The sequence below is a fragment of the Monodelphis domestica genome, chromosome 5, assembly GCF_027887165.1.
Source record: "Monodelphis domestica isolate mMonDom1 chromosome 5, mMonDom1.pri, whole genome shotgun sequence".
Classification (NCBI taxonomy): domain Eukaryota; kingdom Metazoa; phylum Chordata; class Mammalia; order Didelphimorphia; family Didelphidae; genus Monodelphis; species Monodelphis domestica.
The window spans coordinates 104,747,286-104,771,594 of record NC_077231.1 but is presented as its reverse complement, the minus strand read 5'-3'; the positions used below and the strand labels follow the sequence as shown (position 1 = coordinate 104,771,594).

The 24,309-nt window shown below is 33.8% G+C and overlaps 1 protein-coding gene across 1 annotated transcript in view; it reads left to right on the top strand.

Moving 5' to 3' along the window:
* LRRK2 (leucine rich repeat kinase 2) overlaps positions 1-24,309 on the top strand; it is a 186,857-nt gene that overhangs the window by 53,867 nt on the left and 108,681 nt on the right. Inside the window, exons 19-24 of the mRNA XM_007503896.3 lie at positions 5,046-5,304; positions 11,732-11,920; positions 14,094-14,212; positions 21,911-21,980; positions 22,280-22,500; positions 23,822-24,072. Of these exons, the coding sequence (XP_007503958.2) occupies positions 5,046-5,304; positions 11,732-11,920; positions 14,094-14,212; positions 21,911-21,980; positions 22,280-22,500; positions 23,822-24,072 (1,109 nt within the window). The remainder of the gene's footprint in view (positions 1-5,045; positions 5,305-11,731; positions 11,921-14,093; positions 14,213-21,910; positions 21,981-22,279; positions 22,501-23,821; positions 24,073-24,309) is intronic.

Genomic DNA, 24,309 nt, shown 5'->3' with positions numbered 1-24,309 from the left:
AAACAGACTGATTTTGGGGGAAAAGGTTGGAGGGAAAGCACCTGAAGTTGGGTACAGTTGAGAAAGATCTCATGAGTGTGCTTGAGCTGAACTTGAAGGTAACTAAGGATTCCAAGAAATGGAGGTGAGGAGGAAGTGCGTTCATTTTAGGCAGTCAGCCCAACCTGTTGCAGGGGCTCAGAAATAGAATGTCTTGTGAGAAAAATAGCAAGTAGACTAATTTGTTTGATTTGGGACAATGAGTTAGTTAGTAACATGTAACCAGTCTGGAAATACGAGCTTGAAACAGGTTATGAAGGATTTAAAATACCAAACAGAGAAGTTTGTTTTTGATCCTAGAGACAAGAAGGAAGCACTGGAGCAGAGGAGTGACATGGTGAGACCTACGCTTTAGAAATATCATTTTGACAGCTATAAGGAAGAAGAAATTGAGGCCCAGAAAGGCTTTGATGTGATAAGGTCACTTGGCTAATTAGCCACTGACCTGACCCTTGAGCCCAGACCACAATGATGAATTTATTTGTTTTTCCTTGAATATAAAACATGGCAGAAATTTTTGAAATATAGTGATTCTGTGCCCCAAATTTTTTAAAATAGTATCAATTTGTTGCATTGTTCCTATAACTATCAACATTTTTCAGAAAAATCAAGTATTTTCATAAATAACTTAATGAATAAAATAAGTAATTGTTAGAGTAAATGTATGTCACAAAATATTGAAAAATGTAAATGATAGATTTCTTATCTTATATCTTATATTATTGAATCTTATTTTAATGAAACTTACATATCATCTTGCATTCTACCTTGTCTATTTTCTGTATAATAGCAAAAGTTATTTCAGAATCTCTCTGAAGCCTCTGCTTCCTTCTCCATATAATGAAAAAATGGAACCATTGGACTAGATTACTACAGTAGCCTTAAAGAGGCAGGAGTCAAGTAGCAAAAGAAGCAATAGTAAGAGCAAAGAGTATATGAGGGAATAACACCAGCTGCCCAAGGGGATGAAGGACTTAAGGGAGTCCCAGAGGAATGCTTGGTCATTAGGAAAGGGTTAACTTTGAGGGCCTGACATTTCTATTTTTCTATGAAGGTGAAGTAATCTAACGAGAACTTTCCCCTTCCACCAAGGAAAAAGAAAAGGCACTCAGTGTGTGGGTTCTACTTTTTAGCAAGCAAGTTATAAATCAAGTCTCCTGGTATGTTAGTACTCATTCTCAACATTTACTCAGCACATTTTAAAACCCAGATGTCATATATCTGGTTCCTGGATATCTTCCCTGAGTATTCTGGAATTGGCTTCATTCTCAGGACAGCTCTGAAGGAAGCTTTGCTTCTTTGGTTCCAAATCACTTGTAGAGGTTCCTAGATAAAAATCTACCAAAATCTGCCAGTAATAAGACAATACTATTTAGTACAATCTCTTAAATGTGTTTAACTAATCCTGAAACTTCAGAGAATTTCAGTTTTACATGCCAGTTGCTTTTTACCTGATATAAAAAATCTTCTGTACAAATTCTTTAAAATGGGAAAATAAATTGATTTTCTTTAGGATTATCCCTACTAACACCACAGATGAAAATTCTAAGATTTTTTACACTTGTTTCCTATTGTACTCAGATATGTTCCACTCTCAACTTATTAATTCATAGGTTTAATATTGTAATTACAAAACTTCAACTATTTCTCTGTCTTGATAGGAATTTGCTATGAAAGGATGAGGAGAGACAAAGTTCTAACAATGATATATATCAAAGCAGGGAAAAATCTCCCTTATTCCAATTCTTTTAGGAGGATCAGATGCTACTAGGGATTTAGTTCCATAGATGAAAACATAAACAACAACACTTTTTTAAAATAAATTTTTATTTGATCATTTCCAAGCATTATTCATTAGAGACAAAGATTATTTTCTTTTCCTCCCCCTCCCCCATAGCCGATGTGTGATTCCACTGGGTTTCACATGTGTTCTTGATTCGAACCCATTTCCATGTTACAACAACACTTTTTTGCAAATAAATTTCTCCATCCATCCCTAGGTTCAATGATTATAAAAATGTATTAACTTACAAAAGATTGATTGTACTCCAATTGAAACAAAAACTTGGGGCAGGGTACAGATCCACCTAAGTAAGTATTTCCCAATTGTAATCAGACAACGGTGTATACCAAATAGAAAACATGTCTAGATGTTAGCCATATTCAGAGGCTCTGTATTAATAGGCAGATGACATGTCCAGATACGAATTACTCTAACTGCTACACATTCAGATTGAAAAGTATTCCATATTTGTATTGGTTCATATGTCCTTTGATTTTAGAAATTTGCTTTAAAAGGAAAAAAGCAAGGATAGGATTATAGCTCAGTTCAGGTAAGTCATGGTTGACAATCAATCATGAAGGAGCAACTCTACTTTATAACCAGACTGGGAATAATCAGAGGGAACATTCTTTTTCACTCCAGTTCGGAGGATCCTGTCTCTACTCTGCTGAGGTTTTCCTTTTGTCTTTTTCCAGATAAGAACTTTTGCCTGTCACAATTTAGGATCACACTTCTGAGTAACTTGTGGCTTTTCCTCTTGCAGTGGATTTCTGACTTAATGATCCATCAGACAACTATACATGAATTCAAAACTCAAAATAATATTAGTTGCAGTCCCAAGAGTATTGACCTCAAATAGCAAAACTTCTTTAATCATAAAACAGGAGTGATGCTTCAAGTCTAGTCAGCATGCTAGCTCAAAAATACTGTCTTTGATGTGGGTTCCCCAAATGTGGGGAATTTAGGTAGCTTTCTTACAACTGCAGATTATAGCTATAGTATCCTAACAGATGGAAATTATCTCCATGCTCTTATGCCAAGATTCAGAATATCAAGCCTTGCAGTGAATTCCCTCCTTTTAATGCCAGAAAAAGGCAGAAGGGGGGTGCATTGTTGGGCAGCCTGTGGTGGAGCAGGGAGAGAGGCTGACTTCAGTTCCCTGCTTATAAATAAAAAATAACCACATCTTGGTATTGCAGTAATTACAGCAATAGTTGACTCATGTTAACATATTGAAGTTATATCTTTAAGTCACCTTATACATTTTTACAATTTTTAAGATAACAATACTAAAACAATGGGACAATCAATCTTCAGGTGTACAGAGTTTAACTTATTTTCTTTAACACTACGTCTATAGGGAAGTTCCCCCAAACTTCACTACGATTTTCTCTTTGTAATGCCAAATTGCCAGAGTTGCAATGATAGAGAGAAACTTGCAGAATTTTTTAAGATGGGAGTGAGTTCTGTTCACTGATAATTCCTTCTTGAGTATGAAACTTCATTAATCTTTCCCAGCATATCAGCTCTTTGATTGCAGCTTTTTAGCAATCTTTCTGGCTGACTACATTTTCCCTTTTAGAACTATTTCAAGGTAACCCAATCTATGAACACTAAACAGGACAAAAAACAAATATTTTCCTTTATTAATGATATAGCTAATTTAACCAAAGCAAATTATTACATACTTCCTTGCCTTGACTTTTCCAATTTTTAACAATGAAAAGAACCAAATTTAGCTATAATAAATTATCAGCTGAATTTATTACAGTCCAGAATTAAGTTGGACTGCAAGAAGCAGAGCTGGCCCCTCACCTTGTGGCTTTCTACTTTCAAAAACATTCTTTTAACTGAAGTCAGATCATTTGCAACTTTTCTTTTAACTGCCTTTAATTGCCAGAATCTGGTTGGAGAACAGTATCATTGTTTCCTTTTTTAAGTCCTTTTTTAGTGGAGGCCACAGAGATGGATACAGTTTAAAAAAAAAAAAAACTTCCTTAAATTTTTTGAAACTCCTTTTAGATGCTGGGAAGTCCTAGGCCATAAAGACAATCAGAATTGATTTTTCTATGATGCATAATTTTTGTTTTGTAGAAAAGTCTGAGAGGTCATGGGGAACAAAGAAAATGCCTAGTCTGGCATTCTGTTGCTCATGTGACCCAGCAGTCCCTGTCCTACATTCTCAGTTGTATATGCACATTAACAGTGAACATTCCCAAGGAACATTTTCCTCTGTCCTGGACCTTCATCTCTTTTCCCTCTACGTGGTCTCCCTTAGCTATCTCTTTAGCTCCCATGGATTCAAGTATCATTTATCTCTATGCAAAGTATAGCAAAAAGATAAGAAATAGTCTTTTTGTAGAGTGTGGTTCTTATTTCAAGGGACACAAGCAAACTATTGAATAATTAGTGAATGAATAGGCAATCTTCAACATTCGCATGTTTAACTTTTACAATTCCAAAATTTCACATTTTCACTTTCTTGTTGGCAATAACACATTTGTGGCTATGTGCAGAAGAGGAAAAAAAGTGATGTGTGGAAGTTTGTTTTATCTTAGTAGATACTTCATTGGTCTCATTCACCATACCATTATTGGGTAAAAAACACTCTGTGCATTCATTGCATATTTTCACTGTTTGCCTTTAAAACTCAAGCTTTGCATTGCAAAGTGTAGTCCCCAAAGTGTAGTGCAAGCCCAAACAGCATGCAATCAGTGATGTGGCTTAGTGAGAAAATAAAGATGTTAGATAAACTTCATGCTACATGTCCATAGCCACTGCTGAATGTGATTTTGGTGTTAACTTGGGCTGCAAATTTGTTATATTCACAAAATGGAGCAAAGTACTATAGATTTCATGTATTATGAAAAGCAAATTATTGTCTGAAGTCAACTTCTAAAAATTGAGATGTTAACATAAAAGTTTATAGAATCCTATGGAGAAAATTCCAGGGAGAAAAAATGTTTTGCTTGTTATCAGTTCTGTTTTCTATATTGCATTTTATGGGTTATTTCATGGTTAGGAAAGTTGCATATTATCAGAATTAATGTTTTGTTATGAAGAATTATATGTAGAAGCATTTTCAGTAATCTCAATCAAAAGACTGATGGTTTTGGTGGTCACAGGAACCTGACCCCTATTTCCTGTAGATTGAATGAGTCAGCAGTTATAAAAACTACAGTTTACTTAATATTCCTGCTGTCTTTTATTTTTCTTTATGTAGGTTTGTGAAAAGGAAAGTAATCCCAAATTAGTGGAACTATTACTAAATAATGGATCACGGGAACAGGAGATTCGGAAGGCACTGATGATCAGCATAAAGAAAAATAACAGTCAGGTCATCAGTTTACTATTAAGGAAGCTTGGCCTGGATCTTGCCAATAACAGCATTTGTCTTGGAGGATTTTGCATTGGAAAAATTGAACCTTCCTGGCTAAGTCCTTTATTTCCAGATAAAGCATCTAATTTAAGGAAAAAAACAAGTAAGTTTCCATAGAAACCCATTTTAATTTGCTGGAGATGAGCATTAACTGTTTTGTAAAGTTCTTAATATTTAATTATTATTATTTCCTTCCATTCTATTCTATTCCCTTTGTAATATACATACTTACTATGAAATATTTAAAGTTCTTAATTATTGTTGTATATTTTTACATAAACTAGGTTGGAATATTAAATTCATCTGTAAAATCTTATGGAAAAGGATGATGGACAGTTACTGTTCTGTATGCCTATGCTCCCTTCTAGTCAAAATCTATAGAAGAGAGTCATTTATGTGTGAATTGAGGGCGTCCTTGATGAAAGTTTTAATAGAGAACAAGCAGTATTTCACAAGGAATATTCGACAATGAATCACATCTTTGTCATATCACAGCTTATTGAAAAGGATAGAGAATAAAAGATCCTATTATGCTTAAGGTTATTGCTTATGAAAGAGTTGTGTTCTATAGCTGCCTGCAGCCACAAATTAACATTTGTGGGTGAACACCTGAGAAGGGAAGTTAGAAACTGAGGGAAAATGGGTGAAAGGGATTGAGAGAGAGAGGGGATACAATAAAGGAAGAAAGACTCAGAGTTGAAAAGTTCAATGACATGGGCACCAGCATGCATGCTCCTCTGATGGTGGAAAAGAGAGAGAACTACACGTGTCCCCAATCTTTTATTGGAGAATCAAGGAAAGAGTGATGGGAGGTAGTTAATGAACATGTGACATGGCAGAGAATTTAACATTGGATCAGCTAAAAACCACAAGATCAAAGAGGAGTAGGCTAAAATAATTAAGGACTCCGTGCCCCTCCTAGAGGTCCATTTGACAGGCTTAGGGAATGGTGAGCATACCATAAGCTCACACTTCATTCCAATGCTTAAGTAATCAATCATGAGAAATATAGCCATAAGAAATATAACCTTACTAGATTGTTTATGATAGTCGGTTTTTTAATACATCAACAATACTTTCAAGGTTAGTTCACACTTGGATCCCTATATGTTCGATATAGCAAAATGCCACCTTACAAGGCTTGTTGACAACAGGAGATTGCCCATTCACTTCAGAATCCCTCAAGATCCCATAAAAGTTATAAAAACAGAAATAACTTTGTTCAGTAGTCCTGTAATTATAATCACCAGTTGAGGCATAAAACTACCAATGCCCATCAGAGTGGCAAGCACCTAACATAGGAGGTTCTGAAACAAAAGACCCCAGCCCAGAATCTAATTTGAGAGATTCTCTATGGATGATGAAGTTCTCCAAGTATTCTTATTTGGAGATGACATTCAGGTCATGTCAAGCCCCAGAACATTGCATGGCCTCCTGGAAAAGATCTGTAAGCACTCAAATGAGTTTGGCTTTACCATCATACAGGAAAGTTAGCCACTTTGAGGGATGGTGATTGACCAGTTAAAACTTGCATTTGAATTGACAACCTAGAGATGTTAACTTGTCCTAGTATGTATATCTAAGAAAGGAAGGGAACAGGACAGAAATAAACATCTAGTAAATGCCTGCTGTGTGCCAGGCACTGTGCTAAGAAAATGAACAAATACCTCATTTGATCTTCAACTGTGTGAGATAAATTCTGTTAATTATCCCCATTTTGTAGTTACAAAGTTGTAAAAGCTGAAAAGCAGGGAGAAGATACTTATTATGGGACATGGTAGAGGAATCTTGAGGAGGATTTGGAGAGGAGTGAAGAAGTGAATATGGTTAGCTTGGGCATTCTTTCAAAATAGAATTTCAGGGGAATGAACTCATCAATCTAAAGGGAGTGCTACAGGAATAGAGGGATCCTGTAGGATGAAAAGACTGCAGAGTTAGAGGCATCTTCCAGGCTGAGAGGCTGCAGGAGATATTTCTCTCAGCTCATTTTCATCATTTTCTACTACACAGTAACATTTCATTATGTAATGTACCACAGGTTGGCTTGTTTGTTTTTAGCTGTTTCCCAGTTCATTAGCATCAACTTTGTTTCCAATTCTTTGCTACCAAAAAGTGTGTTAAAAATAGTGAGTATTTTGGTATATATTGGGTTATTTGCTTCTCTCTTTGACCCTCATTGCTCACCAGACTGCTTCAGTTTTAGTGAAATATTTGACAGAGCTTTTCATACTTTTTAAAAAAATGAAACAGAAAGATGTAGTCTAGAGAGCAGAGGTGTCAAACACAGGGCCCTGGATTGTATTTGGCCCACAATGCTCTCAAGTGGGACCTGAACCAGATTACAATGTAATTGGGAAATATTTAACAAAGTAAAACAACAAGGCACAGACAATATTATATTTTAAAACAAAAAATATACAATTTTCTTTGAATACAGTTTTGTGGTTACAAAAATGAATAATTCTTATTGTTTACTAGACTTTTATTAGTGTTGATTGATTGCTGATGATGATCTTCAAAGAATACTTTTTCACTCTCAGATATCTAGTTGTTGGTCATCTTGGATGAGACCCGAAGATATGCTAGGTGGGAGTAGGAGATGAGAAGATGTTTTGCATGAAAATTTGGGGGTTGCCTGGGAGGAAGTTCAGAGCAAACAGTGGGGGGAGGAGGGAAAGATAGGAGGAAGGCGCACCAAAATTGATTATAAAAAGTCTTGCAGTTCACAGTGAAGCTTAACTTATCTTTGCAAAATGCAATCTATTTTTGGTGAAAATGCAGAACATAATTTATTATGAAGTGTTTTGTGATATTTTTAGCTTTTGAAAGGCTATTATTTTGTAAAAGAGTAGAAATGTCCATTTTCCTTAGCATTGTAGTCCTTATTGAGTTGTTGCTTTAAACTATATATTTTCATTTAATTAAGTGCCTTGTGGCACACTGAATTCTTAGTCAAGCCATCCATTTCTTTGCACCCATACTGATTGACCTTGCTGTGAAGTCCAGAAACATGTCATGAGTTAGTCAGTCTTCACTTTTAAGTTGAAGTTTCCATGATGTTGACGGAATACCATGTTGGTGGCAAGTAATCTACTGGAAGCTAAGCAGAAGAGAGTATTACTGTGAGAAAGAGAGAGAAATCAAAAGTGCTAAGCATGAGGTAGCACTGATTGCTCTCTAATTGCTGTTTTTCCCAAAACATTTTCTGTCTCTTGTACCAGGTAGGAGTGCTTGTCCTGTTTTGAAATTCACTTCCTATCAAAGGGCTTTGCACCTATGCAAGTAAATTCTACCTTCAAGTTTCTTAGAAGCACATTTTGGGCCGCTGATCTATAGTTATATTCTGTGTATCATTTTGTGTTCATTGGTTCATATATTTCTTTCATATTCAACCAGTCTTTACTATAGGTATAAGGTTAAGAGAAAGAAGTGTCTTTATTAAACTATAAGGTCTAGAAAATTATAAATATATGTATAACTGGAAATCTAAAATTATGTGTTATCTGTTTTTAAATTTACTTATTTAACACTTTTTATGGGAAAGGTACAAATCATATCACATTTTAAGAGCAGTAAGAAAAGATCCACATAAGAAGAGCACAGAATTTTTCAGACAACATGGAAGCTAGATTTTTCCTTTTTCTTTTAGAAAAAAACCCCCAAGTTTTATGTTTAATTTATAGACAAAGTTTCTCCAAGAAATATAATTGAAAGTACTACAATGAAGTATACTTTCCTGAGTATAATCCATATGGTATTTTTTAAAAAAGGGTTTTTGAAAATCCATGAAAACAGCAAATTTATGATCAAAACTAATTATATCATTTCAGAACTTAAAACACTCAAAGTGAAAGGGTATATGGTGAAAGCTGCTGAAATTCTTTGTTCAGAAACATTTAAAACTTTTCAAAATATTTTATTATTATGAAACACTGTTGCAGAAGGAATGAGCAGAATTGATGGTTACATCTGTGGAAATTTTAAGTAAAAACTGGGAAATTGTCTCATTTTTTATCACAGTTGATGAAAGTATGAATATTAGTGGATTGGCTCAAATAACCATATTTATTTGCACATCTGATGAAAATCTTACTGGGAATGAAGAATTGCTTAATATTGTTTTTCTTAATGCCACAATAACAAATGAAGATATTTTAAGGAAGGACATGGATTTTTAGAAAAGTGTAATCTGTTATCAAATCTACTGTTTGTAGCTACAGATGGTGTAGTAGCATTTTGGCAGGGGAATACAAAGGGATTTGTAGCTAAATTATTGAATAAGCAGAATGAAATTGCTCCTTCATTGTACACCAAGAAATGTTGGGTTCAAAAGTAGTGAAGATGGAATGTGTAAGTTCATTAAGAAAATAGTAGGTTTTATATAAGGATTCAATCAATGCCAGTTTCCTCATTACTCTTGGAAATTGAAAGTGAGCAGGGAGAGGAGGCTTTCTTATTCAAAAGTTTTCTGTCTTTCCTCTCGCATATGGTTTTGAAGCGATTTTGGCAACTTTGCCATTAAATCAAATGCTTTTAGAAATGAAAGGAGAGTCACTAAAATAGCTTAGTAAGAAGAACTGGTTTCAGGACTTGGCTTTCATTGTAGTTATTGCAAGGCATTTAAATGAGTTGAATTTAAAACTTGAGGTTTGAAATCATGTTAAAACATTAATGTATGACTGTATTAACGCATTTAAGATAAAACTTGATCTTTGGGAAAGGCAACTGAAAATTGTAATTTGCCTCATTTTCCTAAAAGTAAAAATGATCATGAGCATTTGGTTCTTGTAATTTCAGCAAGCATCCTTCCAGTATTCAGAATTACTATTTGAGTTGGAAAGCTGAATTGAGGGATTCAGCAGATGTGAAAGCAATGTGCTTTTGTTATTGAGAGAGCAAAAAGTAACACTCAATATGGAACTTGTTAAAATTTGATGTAACATGAGGACAGGTAGGTGGCTCAGTATATTGAGAGCCAGATCTAGAGACAGGAGGTCCTGAGTTCTAATCTGATCTTAGTCTCTTCTTAGCTGTGTGACCCCCACTGTCTCACCCTTACCGAACTTCTACCTTGGAATCAATTCACAGCATTAATTGTACAACAGACGAGAAGGATTTTTTTTTTAATTCAGTATAATGCCAAGCAAAACATATAATGAATTTAGCATTCCAAATTTTTATTCTTACTTGCCAAAAACATTATGTTGAAATGTGCATGTTTGCTTCAAGAATCTCATCAGTGTTTGGTAGTACTTACCTCTATGACAGTTATTTTTTACTCCTAAAGATGTTGAAACTTCACATAGGGCAGAATTAACACATGACAATAACAAATATGTCATCAACTTTAAAAACTATGGTACCACAAAAACTTATTCCTGATATAGCAGAGGATGGCAAGTTTCTAGCCAACAAGATTAAATTAATTAATTTAATTTAATATAATATAAATTAATTAAATATAAAAATATTAATTATGAATATTCTTTTAGTGATATGCTTTGTAATGATTTTGAATATACTTAATATTCAAACATAGGTCCCCTCTGATTTGTATGCAAGTATGTAATATACATAAATATTTAAAACAAACTGTCAATATAAAATTTCTTTTAAAATGTTAGTTATATCTAGTTCCTGATTTTAATGCATTGATGGATTCGTGAAAAAAAAAATATAAGCATGTGTGGTTTTGCTGAATCAGTAGGCAGCTCAAAGGAATTCATTTCTCTCTGAGTTTGACACCACTGGTCTAAACAACAATATAATTAGATAAGTTTGAAACTGGTAGAATGGCTACATCAAAAAAAAATAATAATGGTTTGATTACAGCTTTGCAGGAGGTCTCTAATAATGTGTTCCTGTGAACTGTGTTTGGCCCTGTATTAAACTCTTTTATTCATAAAGGCATATGTGGCATTTTTTAGATTTATGCATAACACAAATCTAGGAAGAATAGGTAATGTATTCAATGAAAATCAATATCCAAAAAGATCTTACCTAATTAAAGTGTTGGTAGAATTTAAGAAAATGAAATGGAGAAAAATGTAAACTCTTAGAGTTGAGATCAAGAATATCAGTTTCAGAAGAACAAGATAGGAGAATGGCTGTATCTACATCCAGATTAGTGTCACCCTTTTTTTTTTCTAGCTTGAGTTCCAAGACACAACTTTCTATAGAAAATTTTCTGATTGATTGGGAATTAATGATCTTGTATGTGACCTTTTTTTACTGCAGCCTGTCAGGGCAAAGTTTTATAATGATTGCATTGGCTGCATTGTTACTTCATTTTGTTCTTTCAATATCTTGAAGCCATTCATCAGGTGGACAAAGAATATGGATTCATTCAGATACATAATTTGCTTTTGTTACCTAAAGTCTAGGCCTGTATTTTAAATGGCCTATCTTTTAAATTCATTATCTGTTATAATCAAGTAGCAACATTGTCGCACAATGCTTTTAAGTCACAAAATGAACTTAAAAACGGATACATTTTAGAAATATCAGTGTCTCTGACTTTTCACTGTTAGACGCAGGATCTGCATTGGCAAGAATGATACTAAGATATCAAATGAAAAGTTTGTCAGAAGATGGAACAATGCCAAGCAATGATGGGAGTTTTCCTGAAGATCATCTTGATAAATATGGTGATTGGACTTTTATACCTGAGTCTTCTATAGATTATGTATTTGCCCACAGTGATGATCTTGATAGTGAAGGTAAGATTATGATATACTGATTCTTTCGTTTAAAACTCTAGATATGATTATTGAAGCTGTTTGGTAGGGTAGAAAATTAAAAAGCTTGGTGAAAAAAATAATTTCATTTTGTAGATCTTTAAAATAAATAAAAGGCAAATTCTAGACTCTCTTTAAAGTTGGATAGTAAATTGTTTTTCTTTCTTTAGGTATTGAGATAGGGACTAGCTTCATTGATACATGGAAGTCTTGGATGAGGGAACCTCCCCTCCTAAGGAAGATTAGCACTGCAACCTTTACATTTGGGAATTGACTAGAGCACTGATAGATTAAATGACTTATCCAGGGTTATGTAGCAACTAATATTTATCTTGAGAATATTAACACTTTGTAAATAAGAATTGTCAATATTTGTATTACCAGTGCCTAAAATATAGTATGTATCCAATAGTTATTAATTCATTTTTAAAGGGCATTTTCTCAGCCTTCTGAAAAAATATTCTTGTGAATTTATTTTTAAAGCTCTATAATTTGAAATACAACATTTATAAGTATAAGGTGAAATTTGTTGGACTGCTATAGTATCCAAAGTGCTAGCTTTAAAGTTAGGAAGATCCTGGGTTCAGACCTATACTTGTCACATACTGACTGTGTGTCCATAGGCTAGTCACTGAAACAAAGTTGTGGAGAAGGTGTTATCATTACTGTTAGAGAAATTTTCTTATGGGGAGATCTCTACACTGATGAAATCATAGGTCTAATGCAAGAAACAATAGCATTTATCTTGAAGTTATCTATGATAGTGTTATGAATAATGGTCAACAAAGGACCTGGAAATCAATCTTAGCTCTACTACTTAAGACCTACCTAGCTGAGTAAGTCACTTCAAACTTTTTGGATGCAATTGTCCTCATCTGAAATATAAGATGTTTGGATGAAATATCCATCCAGTTGGGGCTTATTTTTTAAATTTTTCTTCTCCTTAACAATTTATATTTTGCAATTTTTGAGGGTAAACAAATTCTTTTAAGACATATTTGAATATTAGTCTGTAGGAGGAAAAGTATTAAAACATTATATATATTGAGTTTTAACTGTCACAGATCTATTATAATATATAATTGACTTCAATATATTTCTGTTACTAAAAATGTTTACTTCTCCAATAGCTTGTATACCTATTTCTTAAAACTGTTTCCTTTTCCAGATTCAGTTTTTTGTTTTGATTTAAAAATGAATCAGATACAAAAATATATAGTTTAATTGAATGAATATAACTTTCAAAAATGGTAAAATAAAAGAAATATTAAGTGTTTAATATTCTAAATAAAAAATTAAATGGAAGTTGAAGGAATTTCAAGAATTCCTAAAAACTGCTAGACACGGTATAAGAGATTAATGCTACAGAAAACCTGGGAAAGCAGATGCAATGAATGGAAGCTTGAAGATCTGTCCATCAAGGAAAATTCTAGAGAAGAATATGGCCTAGAGAAGGCAGTTGAACAAGGAGACACAAACTGCTTTTTACTCATTCTTTTTCCTGGGACTTGAGGAGAAAGAGCTAACAGAGATTTTCTCTGCCTTTCTCTCTGATAGACTTGGAGCTTGGCTCTGAAGACCTTTGAAAGCTGTTAATAATATCCCAGAGACTATACAACTTTTCTTATTCATCTTAAGATTTATAATAGCTTAGGGAAATCTTGAACTCCCTCTCTCTTATCCAAATTCCCTTTATCCCTCCTTTCTTAAAATAAATCCCTGTTTCTGGTATTTTAGAGAGTGTTAATCTGTTAAAATTCAGTCAATTTACCCATTCTGAATCCCAGTTTGATTTCAACTGAAAAAAGGCAGCAGAAATGGGGGGGGGGGGGGATGGAAAGAATTCTGTCTTCCCATTACCTTATTCCTCAGTATGTTTGCCCAGCACCTCCAATTACCATAATAATACCATAATAAACAACCCAGTAAAGAAACAACCTAATACAATAGCAATAGCTGATGTTTGAAAAAAGTGAAATCAGAAATTATTATTAACATACTAAAGATTGAAGTTTACACATTTTTCATCTGAAAGATTCTAAAAGAGAATTGATCAAATTATTCTTCATCAATCCCGTGTTTGTGATTTGTGCATCAGCCTTTATTCTTCATGTCATTTTTAAAATTTCTATTTCATATTTTGTTATTAAAATAGGAAGTGAAGGTTCCTTTCTTATGAAAAAGAAATCAAGCTCTTTTAATGTGGGAGATCTTTATAAAGATAATGCCTTACAGCTTGGCTCAGCAACTTTGGAAAGGCATTCCACTTCAATGGTAAGACAAATCATAACTCTCATAAGTCCTTTTGATAACGAAAAACATAAGAAAAACTTAGTTGCCATTAACTCTGTGACCATGGGCAAAATGATCAGTTAGATCTCTAATAATGCTAATACAGAGATTGTAAACACCACTTGGATTATCCAGGGAGAACTCTACATGGACAGTAAGACTAGTTCTAGGAAGGTTGGAGTATTTAGCGAACTTCGATGGTTAAGTAAAAGAAAATGAGGCAGATAGGTAGGAAGCTTCACAGAGCCCTGTTGGTAGATAGATATCTTGCTAGGAAAGTAGAATAAGGAAATATTAATTATAATAAGGATTAAGTAATCACATTTTACACTTGAATAAATGAACAGAATTTTCTATGAATCATTTACAACTTAACCATCAAACTTTTCATTTAGGATAAACTTCATGTTCAAGTTTTCCTCCAACTTAGTTCATGCCTTAATTAGAATTCACTAAAAACATAATTCAATGTTGGCAAATATAAAAGGTAGAAAATTAGAGGAAATTGAGGATTGATTTTTTAGCCAATTCATCAGTAGTTAGAAATGAATTGTGGCAATAGTGTTATACCAAGGAATCTATAGTTTAGGGCCAGCAGGCATCAAAGAATTATTGCAGGGAGTATTCCACAGAGACTGATATTCAGGATTGGTATTTTGACTCTTAGGAAAACAACTTGGGAATTAGAATAAGGGAGAAGGAACTAATGCAAAACACATTTGTGACAATGGAGAAACATAATACAGACACAATTTCTGTACTAGAAGTACAAAGTTATAATCTTAGCAAGAGATATAAGCAGAGCCCCAGTTCTTAAAATGAAGTCTGAGAAGAAAACAAAACACTGCTTGAGAGACTGCTGGCTAATGTGAGTCCCAGATCACTATCCTAGAAAGCCTACTGAAGTTGTCTGAGATATTAAATGTATTGACCTCACTTTTGTTCTCCTTTTTTCTTCTTTGCTCCCACTAGACCCTCTTTTTCATTCCCCATTCTAGGTTTTTTTCAAAGGTACTTATATGTAGGTGTTAGAAGCCAAGCTAAAGCTTTATTCAGGAGTACTTGTTTATAGGAAAAGCAATCTTGAAAATTATATATCATGTATAAGATTACCAGAGTATTTGCCCAGTTACTAATAAGGTAATGTTCAATCTTCCTTCATGTATATTTATTTCCTCTTAGGCCTACCATATGGCCCACTCCCCATGTTCATGTGCTTGTCTACAGGGTGTTTTCTCCTTGTTGGTTTCCCTTCCCACCATGGCATTTTTTTTTTCATCAAGAGAAGCACTAAGAAGTCTTTTAATGTAGCTTAAAATTTTTTTTTATTTAGTCAATTTAGAATATTATTTCTTGGTTACAAGAATCATATTCTTTCTCTCCCTCCCCTTACCCACCCTTTCCATAGTCGATGTGCAGTTCCACTGATTTTTACATGTGTCCTTGGTCAAAACTTATTTCCATGTTTTGATGTTTGCACTAGGTTGTTCATTTAGAGTCTACATACCCAATCATATCCCCCTTGACCCATGTAATCAAGTAATTGTTATTCTTCAGTGTTTCTACTCCCACAGTGTTTCCTCTGAATGTGGATAGTGTTCTTTCTGGTAGGTCCCTCCAGGTTGTTCAGGATACTGCATTGCTACTAATGGAGAAGTCATTCGGTTGTGCCACAGTGTATCAGTCTCTGAGTACAATGTTCTCTTTGTTCTGCTCCTTTCATTCTGCATTAATTCCTGGACGTCATTCCAATTCACATGGAATTCCTCCAGTTTATTATTCCTTTGAGCACAATAGTATTCCATCACCAACATATACCACAATTTGTTCAGCCATTTCCCAATCAAAGGGCAGCCCCTCATTTTCCAATTTTTTGCCGCCACAAAGAGCACAGCTATGAATATTTCTTGTACATATCTTTTTCCTTATTATCTCTTTGGGGGTACAAACCCAGCAGTGCTACAAAGAGCAGACAGTCTTTTGGCACCCTTTGGGCACAGTTCCAGATTGCCTTCCCTCAATTCACAACTCCACTAGCAGTGCATTAATATCCCAACTTTGCCATATCTCTTCCAGCATTAATTACTTTCCATTGCTGTCATGTTAGCCAATCTGCTAGGTGTGAGGTGATATCTCAGAGTTGTTTTGATTTGCATCTCTCTGATTATAAGAGATTTAGAACACTTTTTAATGTACTTATTAATAGTTTTGATTCCTTTAACTGAAAATTGCTTTTTTGTGTCCCTTGGAGAATAGCTTGATTTTTTTGTACAATTGATTTAGCTCTTTATAAATTTGAGTAATTAGACCTTTGTCAGAGGTTTTGGTTATGAAGATTGTTTCCCAATTTGTTGCTTCCTTTCTAATTCTGGTGGCATTGGTTTTGTTTGTACAAAACCTTTTTAATTTGATGTAATCAAAATTATTTATTTTATATTTTGTGATTTTTCTTCTAACTCTTGCTTGGTTTTAAAATCTTTCCTTTCCCAAAGATCTGACATGTATACTATTCTGTGTTCACCTAATTTACTTATTGTTTTCCTTCTTTATATTCAAGTCATTCACCCATTCTGAGTTTATTTTGGTGTGGAGTGTGAGATGTTGATCCAAACCTAATCTCTCCCATACTCTCTTCCAATTTTCCCAGCAGTTTTTATCAAATAGTAGATTTTGGTCCCCAAAGCTGAGATCTTTGGGCTGATCATAGACTGTCTTGCTGAGGTCACTTACCCCAAGTCTATTCCACTGATCCTCCTTTCTGTCTCTTAGACACTACCATATTGTTTTGATGACCACTGCTTTATAGTATAGTTTGAGATCTGGGACTGCAAGTCCTCCTTCCTTCAGATTTTACAACTTTGTGGAAATAATTACAAATTTCTCTCCAAAATGGTTGAATCACTTCACAACACAGCAACAGTGTATTGGTATCCCCATTTTCCCACATTCTCCCCTTTTTCTCTCTTTTGTCATCTTAGCCAATCTGATGGGTGTGAGGTGCTATCTCAGAATTATTTTTATTTGCATTTCTCTAATCAGTGGTGAATTGGAGCATTTTCCCTATACCTATATGGCTTTGATTTCTTTATCCAAAAATGTTCTGTTATCTATTTTCTATTTATCAGTTGGTGGATGGCTCTTATTCTTATAAATTTGACAAAGTTCTCTACATATTTTAGATATGAGACCTCTATCTAAGAGACTGTCTATACATATTTTATAATTTTATGCTTTTCTTCTAATCTTGGCAACATTTGTTTTATTTATACAAAAATATTTCAATTTAATATACTCAGAATTATCCATTTTACATTTCACAATGCTGTCTATTCCTTATTAGTTTATAAATTCCTCTCCTATACATAAATCTTATAGGTAATATGTTCCCTGTTCTTCTAATTTACTTGTGATCTCTTTTTATGTTTAGATCATGTATCCATTTTGATCTTATCTTAATGAATGGAATAAGATATTGGTCTATATTTAGTTTCTGCTAAACTAACTTCCAGTTGTCTCAGCAATTTTTACCAAGTAGTGATTTCTTATCACCCAAACCTGAATCTATGCTTTTGTCAAATACAAGATTGATATAGTCTTTTTGCTATTTGTTCTATTCCACCCATCGACTTTTCTATTTCATAGATAGTACTAGGACCCACTTATTCTTTAAGATTGTTATTTAGTTTCCAGTCAGTTTTTACTTTGTGTTTTCATAGTCTCATATATATATATATATACATATATTATATATACACTTATTATATATATAATTTTTATTGCACTGTCATCTAAAAGGGTGCATTTAATGTTTTGGCTTTTCTATTTTAAATTATAATGTTAATGCTCTAATGTATGGTCAGTTTTTGTAAAGGTAGCATGTATCAGTGAAGAGAAGGTATACTCTCTTCTGTTCCCATTTAGTTCTCTCCAGGTATCTATCATATTTCACTTATCTAAGATTCTGTTCATCTCCTTGACTTCTTTCTTACTCATTTTGGTTAGATTTATCTAGTTCTAAGAGGGGGAAATTGAAATCCTTAATACTTTCCTATGTCCATCTGTAACTCATTTAGTTTTTCCTTTAAAAGTCTAGATGCTTTAACATTTGGTGCATATCGGTTTAATATTGATAATTCTTTATTATTTATAGTGTCTTTTATCATAATATAGTTTCTTTTTATCTCATTTGATTACATTTACTTTAGCTTTAGCTTTTTCAGATATCATGATAGCTACTCCTATCTTCTTTGTATCAGCTGAGGCATAGTATATTCTCCCAAAGTTCTTTATATTTTACTGTTGGTATATCTTTCATTTGATATGTTCTTAAAAACAACATATTGTTGAGTTTTGATCTATTCTATCTTTTTTGTTTTATAGGTGAATTCATCCCATTCATATTCCAAGTCATAATACTAGTTGTGTATTTCTCTCCTGTCTGTTTTTCTTTACTTTTTGTCCTTCTCTTCTTCTCTATTTGTTGTATCTCTCCTTAGACATCCAACTTCTCCTATCCATTACTTCCCCAATTACACCCCTTCTTAGTACCCTTCCCATATCCTCCCCCTTTCCCCTCCTAGTTCTAAATTAGACCCAAATCCCTCTTTTGTCCCTTCCCCCTTACCTTTTAGTTTTTATTCTATCCAACTTCCCAAAGTTCCTTCTTTTTCCCCCAACACTGCCCTTCTATTGCTTGATATGAATTCAAGTCTAAAACCCCCCTCCTTTATATTGTCCTTCGAGTCCCTCCTTTATCCCTTCACCTCCCCCCTACCCGCCATTTCTTGCTATATGGGTATCCCTTCCTTTTCTTATCCCCTTGCTCTCTTTTCTGTTCATCTACCCTCCCTTCTCTTAGTCTCTTAAGGGGACTTGGTCCCTCTTATCTTATCCCCTTCCCTCCTGTTTCTCTATATGTTGAGATTTTTATCCTTCTAATTAAATATGTTCCCTCTTTAACCCAGATCTGATGAGGGTGGGGTTCTAATACTACCAGTCCTCCAACTTTTCCTCCCCTTCTCTGTGACAGTTCTTCCACTTAATCCTCTTTAATATGAGATAATTCTTCCATTTTAACTCTTCCTCCTTTGATATTTTTAGCTCATTCCATTATATCCATTTTTGACCTCAAGTCATCTAATCTATCTATCTTATCTCTCTGTACCTATCTATCTATCTATCTATCTATCTATCTATCTATCTATCTATCTATCTATCTACCTGTCTATCCTTTCAAACAACCCAGGTAATGATGTCATTCTTAAGGGTTATATGTGGCACTTATTCATATACTTCTTTCTCTCTCTCTCTCTTTTTTTTTTTTGGCCATACTGTCTCCCTTAACAACCTCATTAGATCAGTTTTACTTATGTGGCTGACTGAAATCTGTATATCAGCTTCATGTCTCTTATGAATACTAATTAACCCCTCATGATGAACCCCTTACTACAGATTGTGAACTGGGTGTACCATAGAAATCTGAGTTGAAATGGATAAGTCTTTTAGGGCATGATCTGTGGATCTAGAGATGAGACAGCTAGTGAAAAGATAGCCTTGGTGTCATCCTCACTTTTACTTACTCCATATATTTAATCACTTTACACATTTTCCTCACATCATTTAGTTATAACATCTTCTCTCTTTTTACAAAGGCATTGCCTTACTTCAAGCTCTCTTTGCCTATCACCTAAACTACAACAAAACCTTCTAATTGGCCTCCCAATCTCGAGTTTTTTTCTACTCCATTCTATGTTCAACAACCTTAATAATGATTTCCCCAAAATGCAGTTCTATTCATGTGAACCCCTACTCAGTAAATTCCAGTGACTACCTACTATTTCCTATATAAACTCATTTCTTTGACATTTAAAACTCCTAACACCTAGCCCTTTCCTAACTTTCCAGTCTACCAAAATGTTACTTCCCTCTACGTTCTTTGTGGCCTAGCCATACTGGCCTATTTGATGCTTCTGACTGATGATAGTTCAAATCCTGTTGCTTTTTATGAGGAGCCTTTTCTGATCCCAGCTTAGATAGTTCCTTCCTCTCCAAGGTTACCTTGTATAGATTTTGTATACCTATATATGTAAGGATTGTCTTTCCCCTTAGAATATGTTGCCAGGAGAACAGGGCTGTTATGTTTTTGTCTTTGTATATCTAGCATATAGTTAATTGATTAACTTGTCCTTGGGGCATAATGTATATACATACTAGCCAGCTTCTCTTTGGAGAAGGACTTTATTTTCTACTGGAGAAAGCAGACATGAATGAAAGGCTGAGGTAAGAAATGACCCATCTCAGAACTTGCTTATTTTTCTTCTAATTTTCTTCTAAGGCAGATAGATGGTATAGTAGATAGATCTCTGGGAATCAAGGTAGGGAGACCTTAGTTATCCTTTGGCAAGCAATTTTGTTTGCTTCAGTTTCCTCAATTCTAAAGTAAGATTAATTATATCACCTACCTCAAAGGGCTTTTGAGAGCATCAAATGAGATGACTGTAAAGTTTTTACCACAGTCCCTAGTACATAATAAGTTACTAAATAAATACAGGTTTCTTCTCTTCCCCCATCTAGAAGATTCCTGTCTTCTATATAACAAGCTGCTTTGACACAAACCATTTTTTTTTTTCTGTAAGAACACAATTCTAGGACTCTTGTGGGATTTCATTATAAAATAAAATGAGATTTGCTCTCTGATCAATTTTTCAATAATATGCTTATATGATGTGTCAAGGGATTACTTACTTAATTTCACTGATAATTATTTAAAATTTTTTCCTTATATTTGGTGACTCTGGAATGACTTGAAGTCTTAGAAAATAGGACCAAATTACCCAAAACATTTTGTAGATTTGACCATAAAGTTTTGTTTAAAAGGCACATGATTGAACCCTTTAACTCTAATTTGTGGTGAAGTATAATCATTGTTTGAGAGCAATCACTAAGTTAGCTTTGAAATACTAGTAGTATAAGTAAACTTTAATAAATATATTTTGTTATTTATGATTCTGCATTAGTTAATGCAGGTTTTTAATTGGGTTAAAAGTAACCAATTGCTCTTCAGTGATGCCTCTGATTGTTCATGACTCTCCATGGACCATAGCATGCCAATATTGCTGTTAGGGTTTTCTCAGCAAGAATAATAGAGTGGTTTGTCATTTTCTTCCCTAGTGGATTAAGGCAAAGAGATCAAGTGACATGCCCGGGATTACATTGCTTGTAAGTGTGTGAAGTTGGATTTAAACTCAAATCTAATTTTAAAATTTAAATTTAAGCTGAATTTAAATTCCTGGCTCCCAACCCAGTTCTTTAACTACTTAACTGTCTCCAAAGAAGGTAGACAATAAGATCTATTTAAAGAGGTGGAATTGTCGCACATAGTTTATTTAATTCACAGATGTAATATAGTGAAAAGAAAACTGAACTTAATGGATAATGGAACAATTCTACCCCAAAGCAAAGCAATGTAATCAAAGTTCTTTCTAGTTCCAAAACCAATAAAGAGGTAATAATTGTATTATTTTAGGTTTAGGTGCTCCATTTTACTTTACTCAATTTCTCTCTATATATTTTATAAATTCTCTTTTAAAAAACCTGTAGACATTGTTCCTGCATTGATAGACATTTTTTATTTTAGAAAATGACACAGGCTTTCTCATGGATGTCTTTATTTTCTGAAAGGAAACCAGTTTTGACCATGAAGAATTATTGAAGAAAAGAAGAGACTTATTTTCTTCAGATGATTCTGTTCGTGAGTATTTATACTAGTAACCATATGGAATTAGATTTTTGGGTCAGAATCAAGTAATTATCAAGTCCACCTCTGATACTCAAAATCATTAAAATTACTCACTTTCATTTTTATTTTGCATAGAAATCTTGGGATTTTGTTTGTCTTAAAGTCCCATACATAGCAGAAGTATAAAATACATTTCTGGATGAAAACCTATTTACCTTTTATAAGGGCAGAATTTTAAGGAGCTCATTCAGACTTTCTCTTTTTATTTTTTGATGAAATGTATTTTCTATGTTATGCATTACATTTTGCAGAAGGATCTTCAAAATTCCATTCCCATTTGAGGCAATCAGACAGCGTTTTTTCTCTAACCTCAGAAAGAGAATGTATAAAATCATTGGACCTTTCAGCAAATGAACTAGAAGATATTGATGATATAAGCAAGAAATGCTGTTTAAGTGATCATTTAACACGTCTTGAGAAACTGGAGCTTCACCAGAATTCACTTAAAAGAATTCCCCAACAACTCTGTGAAGTAATTTAACATTTTTTAAATAAAATATGCACTTGCATAGTTTTTGGATTAACTTAAGGACTTTTGTTGTTGAGTCTTGAAAGGGGGTATCCTTTTTTATGATTATAAGATACTATCAATCTTCTAACTTTGCTAGAACGTGAACTATCACTTGCCAGTAAGTGATTTTTTGATATGTGTGTGAGTTATTTTTTGAAGTGGGGAAGAGGAAAGGGCATTCCAGGTATAGATACCAATGTGAACAAGACCAGGACCTGGGGAAATACATTTTGAATTAATAAGCCAGATACTAGCATAATTTAACTAAATATTGAAGGTGTGGAGGGGAGTAACTTGAGATCAAACCATTGAGAAGGTAAGATTATGCCAAATTGTCAAACATTTGGGGAGGCATTTGAATGCCAGGCAAAAGAATTTGGCTTAACCTGGCCATTGGATTTAACTAGAGAGTCACTGAACATTGTTGAAGAGGAGTGTGACAAAATAAAATTTTCCTATGTATGTGTACATACATTCACAGAAATAAAATTATTCTGGATACTTTGAGACTTGATATGAAAGAGGATTGAAAGGAGTTAAAAAACAAACAAACCTAACATATTCAGTCAGTCAGTCAGACTAAGCATTTATCAAACATTTACCATATACCAATCATGTAATGTGATATAGCCTATGTGAAATGTGATACAAATGACTGAAAAGTCAGAAGGAAGAGTTTTAGGCAAAGACAATAAGCTTGGTTTGAGATGTGTTGAATTTGAAGTGCCAGGCAGACATTCAGGAAGAGTTGTTGTTTTATAAGCAACTGGTCTGGAGCTCAGAGTTCTAGGTGATCTCTAGACTTTTAACTTTGGAAGTCATCTGCATAGAGATGGTAATTAAAATTTAGAAGGGAGTGAGATTGTCAAGTTTATGTAAATGTATATAGAAGCCAGAGAGATAAGAATAAACACATGAGGACATGCCAGATTAAGGAATCAGAAAGACTAATTAAATCAGATTAGAGAGCGAGAAGAGAATTGGGAAAAATATGATGCCAATGTTCAGTCTAAGAAAATGGAGAATATTTTAATTTGTATTGCATGTATGTCATATTTACATATATGGCTTATCTTTTCCTCCAAGATTATAAAGTTCTGAAATATATGGATTTTGTATTTCTCAGTATCTTACATGTTTGCTAATAGTGGAGTACCCTTTCCATTTTAATTATCTTTACTTTGTTCCCTATAACCTATTCTAGTTTATCAGAAGTTCTAGGCTTTGGATTAAATTTTCTTAGTCAGATATCACTTTATAACTTCAAAATATTTTCTTTTAGACTTTAAAATGTTTGAAATATTTGGACTTACACAGTAACAAAATCACATCAATTCCTGCCTATTTCTTGAAAATGAATTGCATTACGAATCTTGATATCTCCCGTAATGACATTGGACCTTCTATAATTTTGGATCCAACTATCAGATGTCGAACCCTGAAGCTGCTCAATCTCTCCTACAATCAGCTATCATCTGTCCCTGAATTTCTTGCAGATGTCATAGAAAATCTGGAACAGCTTCTTTTAGAAGGGTAAGAATGATGCTGATTTTTAGTGTATAAACTGATGTGAGATTGTCAGAGCTGGAAAAACGTTGTAGGTTATATAGTATACATCCAGAATTTTATTGATGAGACAGCTAAAACTTAATTTGAACAACTTGCCCAAGGTCATTAGGGCTAATTATTGACATAACTAGAAGCTAAACAGATCTCTGACTTGATTTCCTATATAATTCTCAAAAAATCAATTAAATAGGTAGTTTGGAT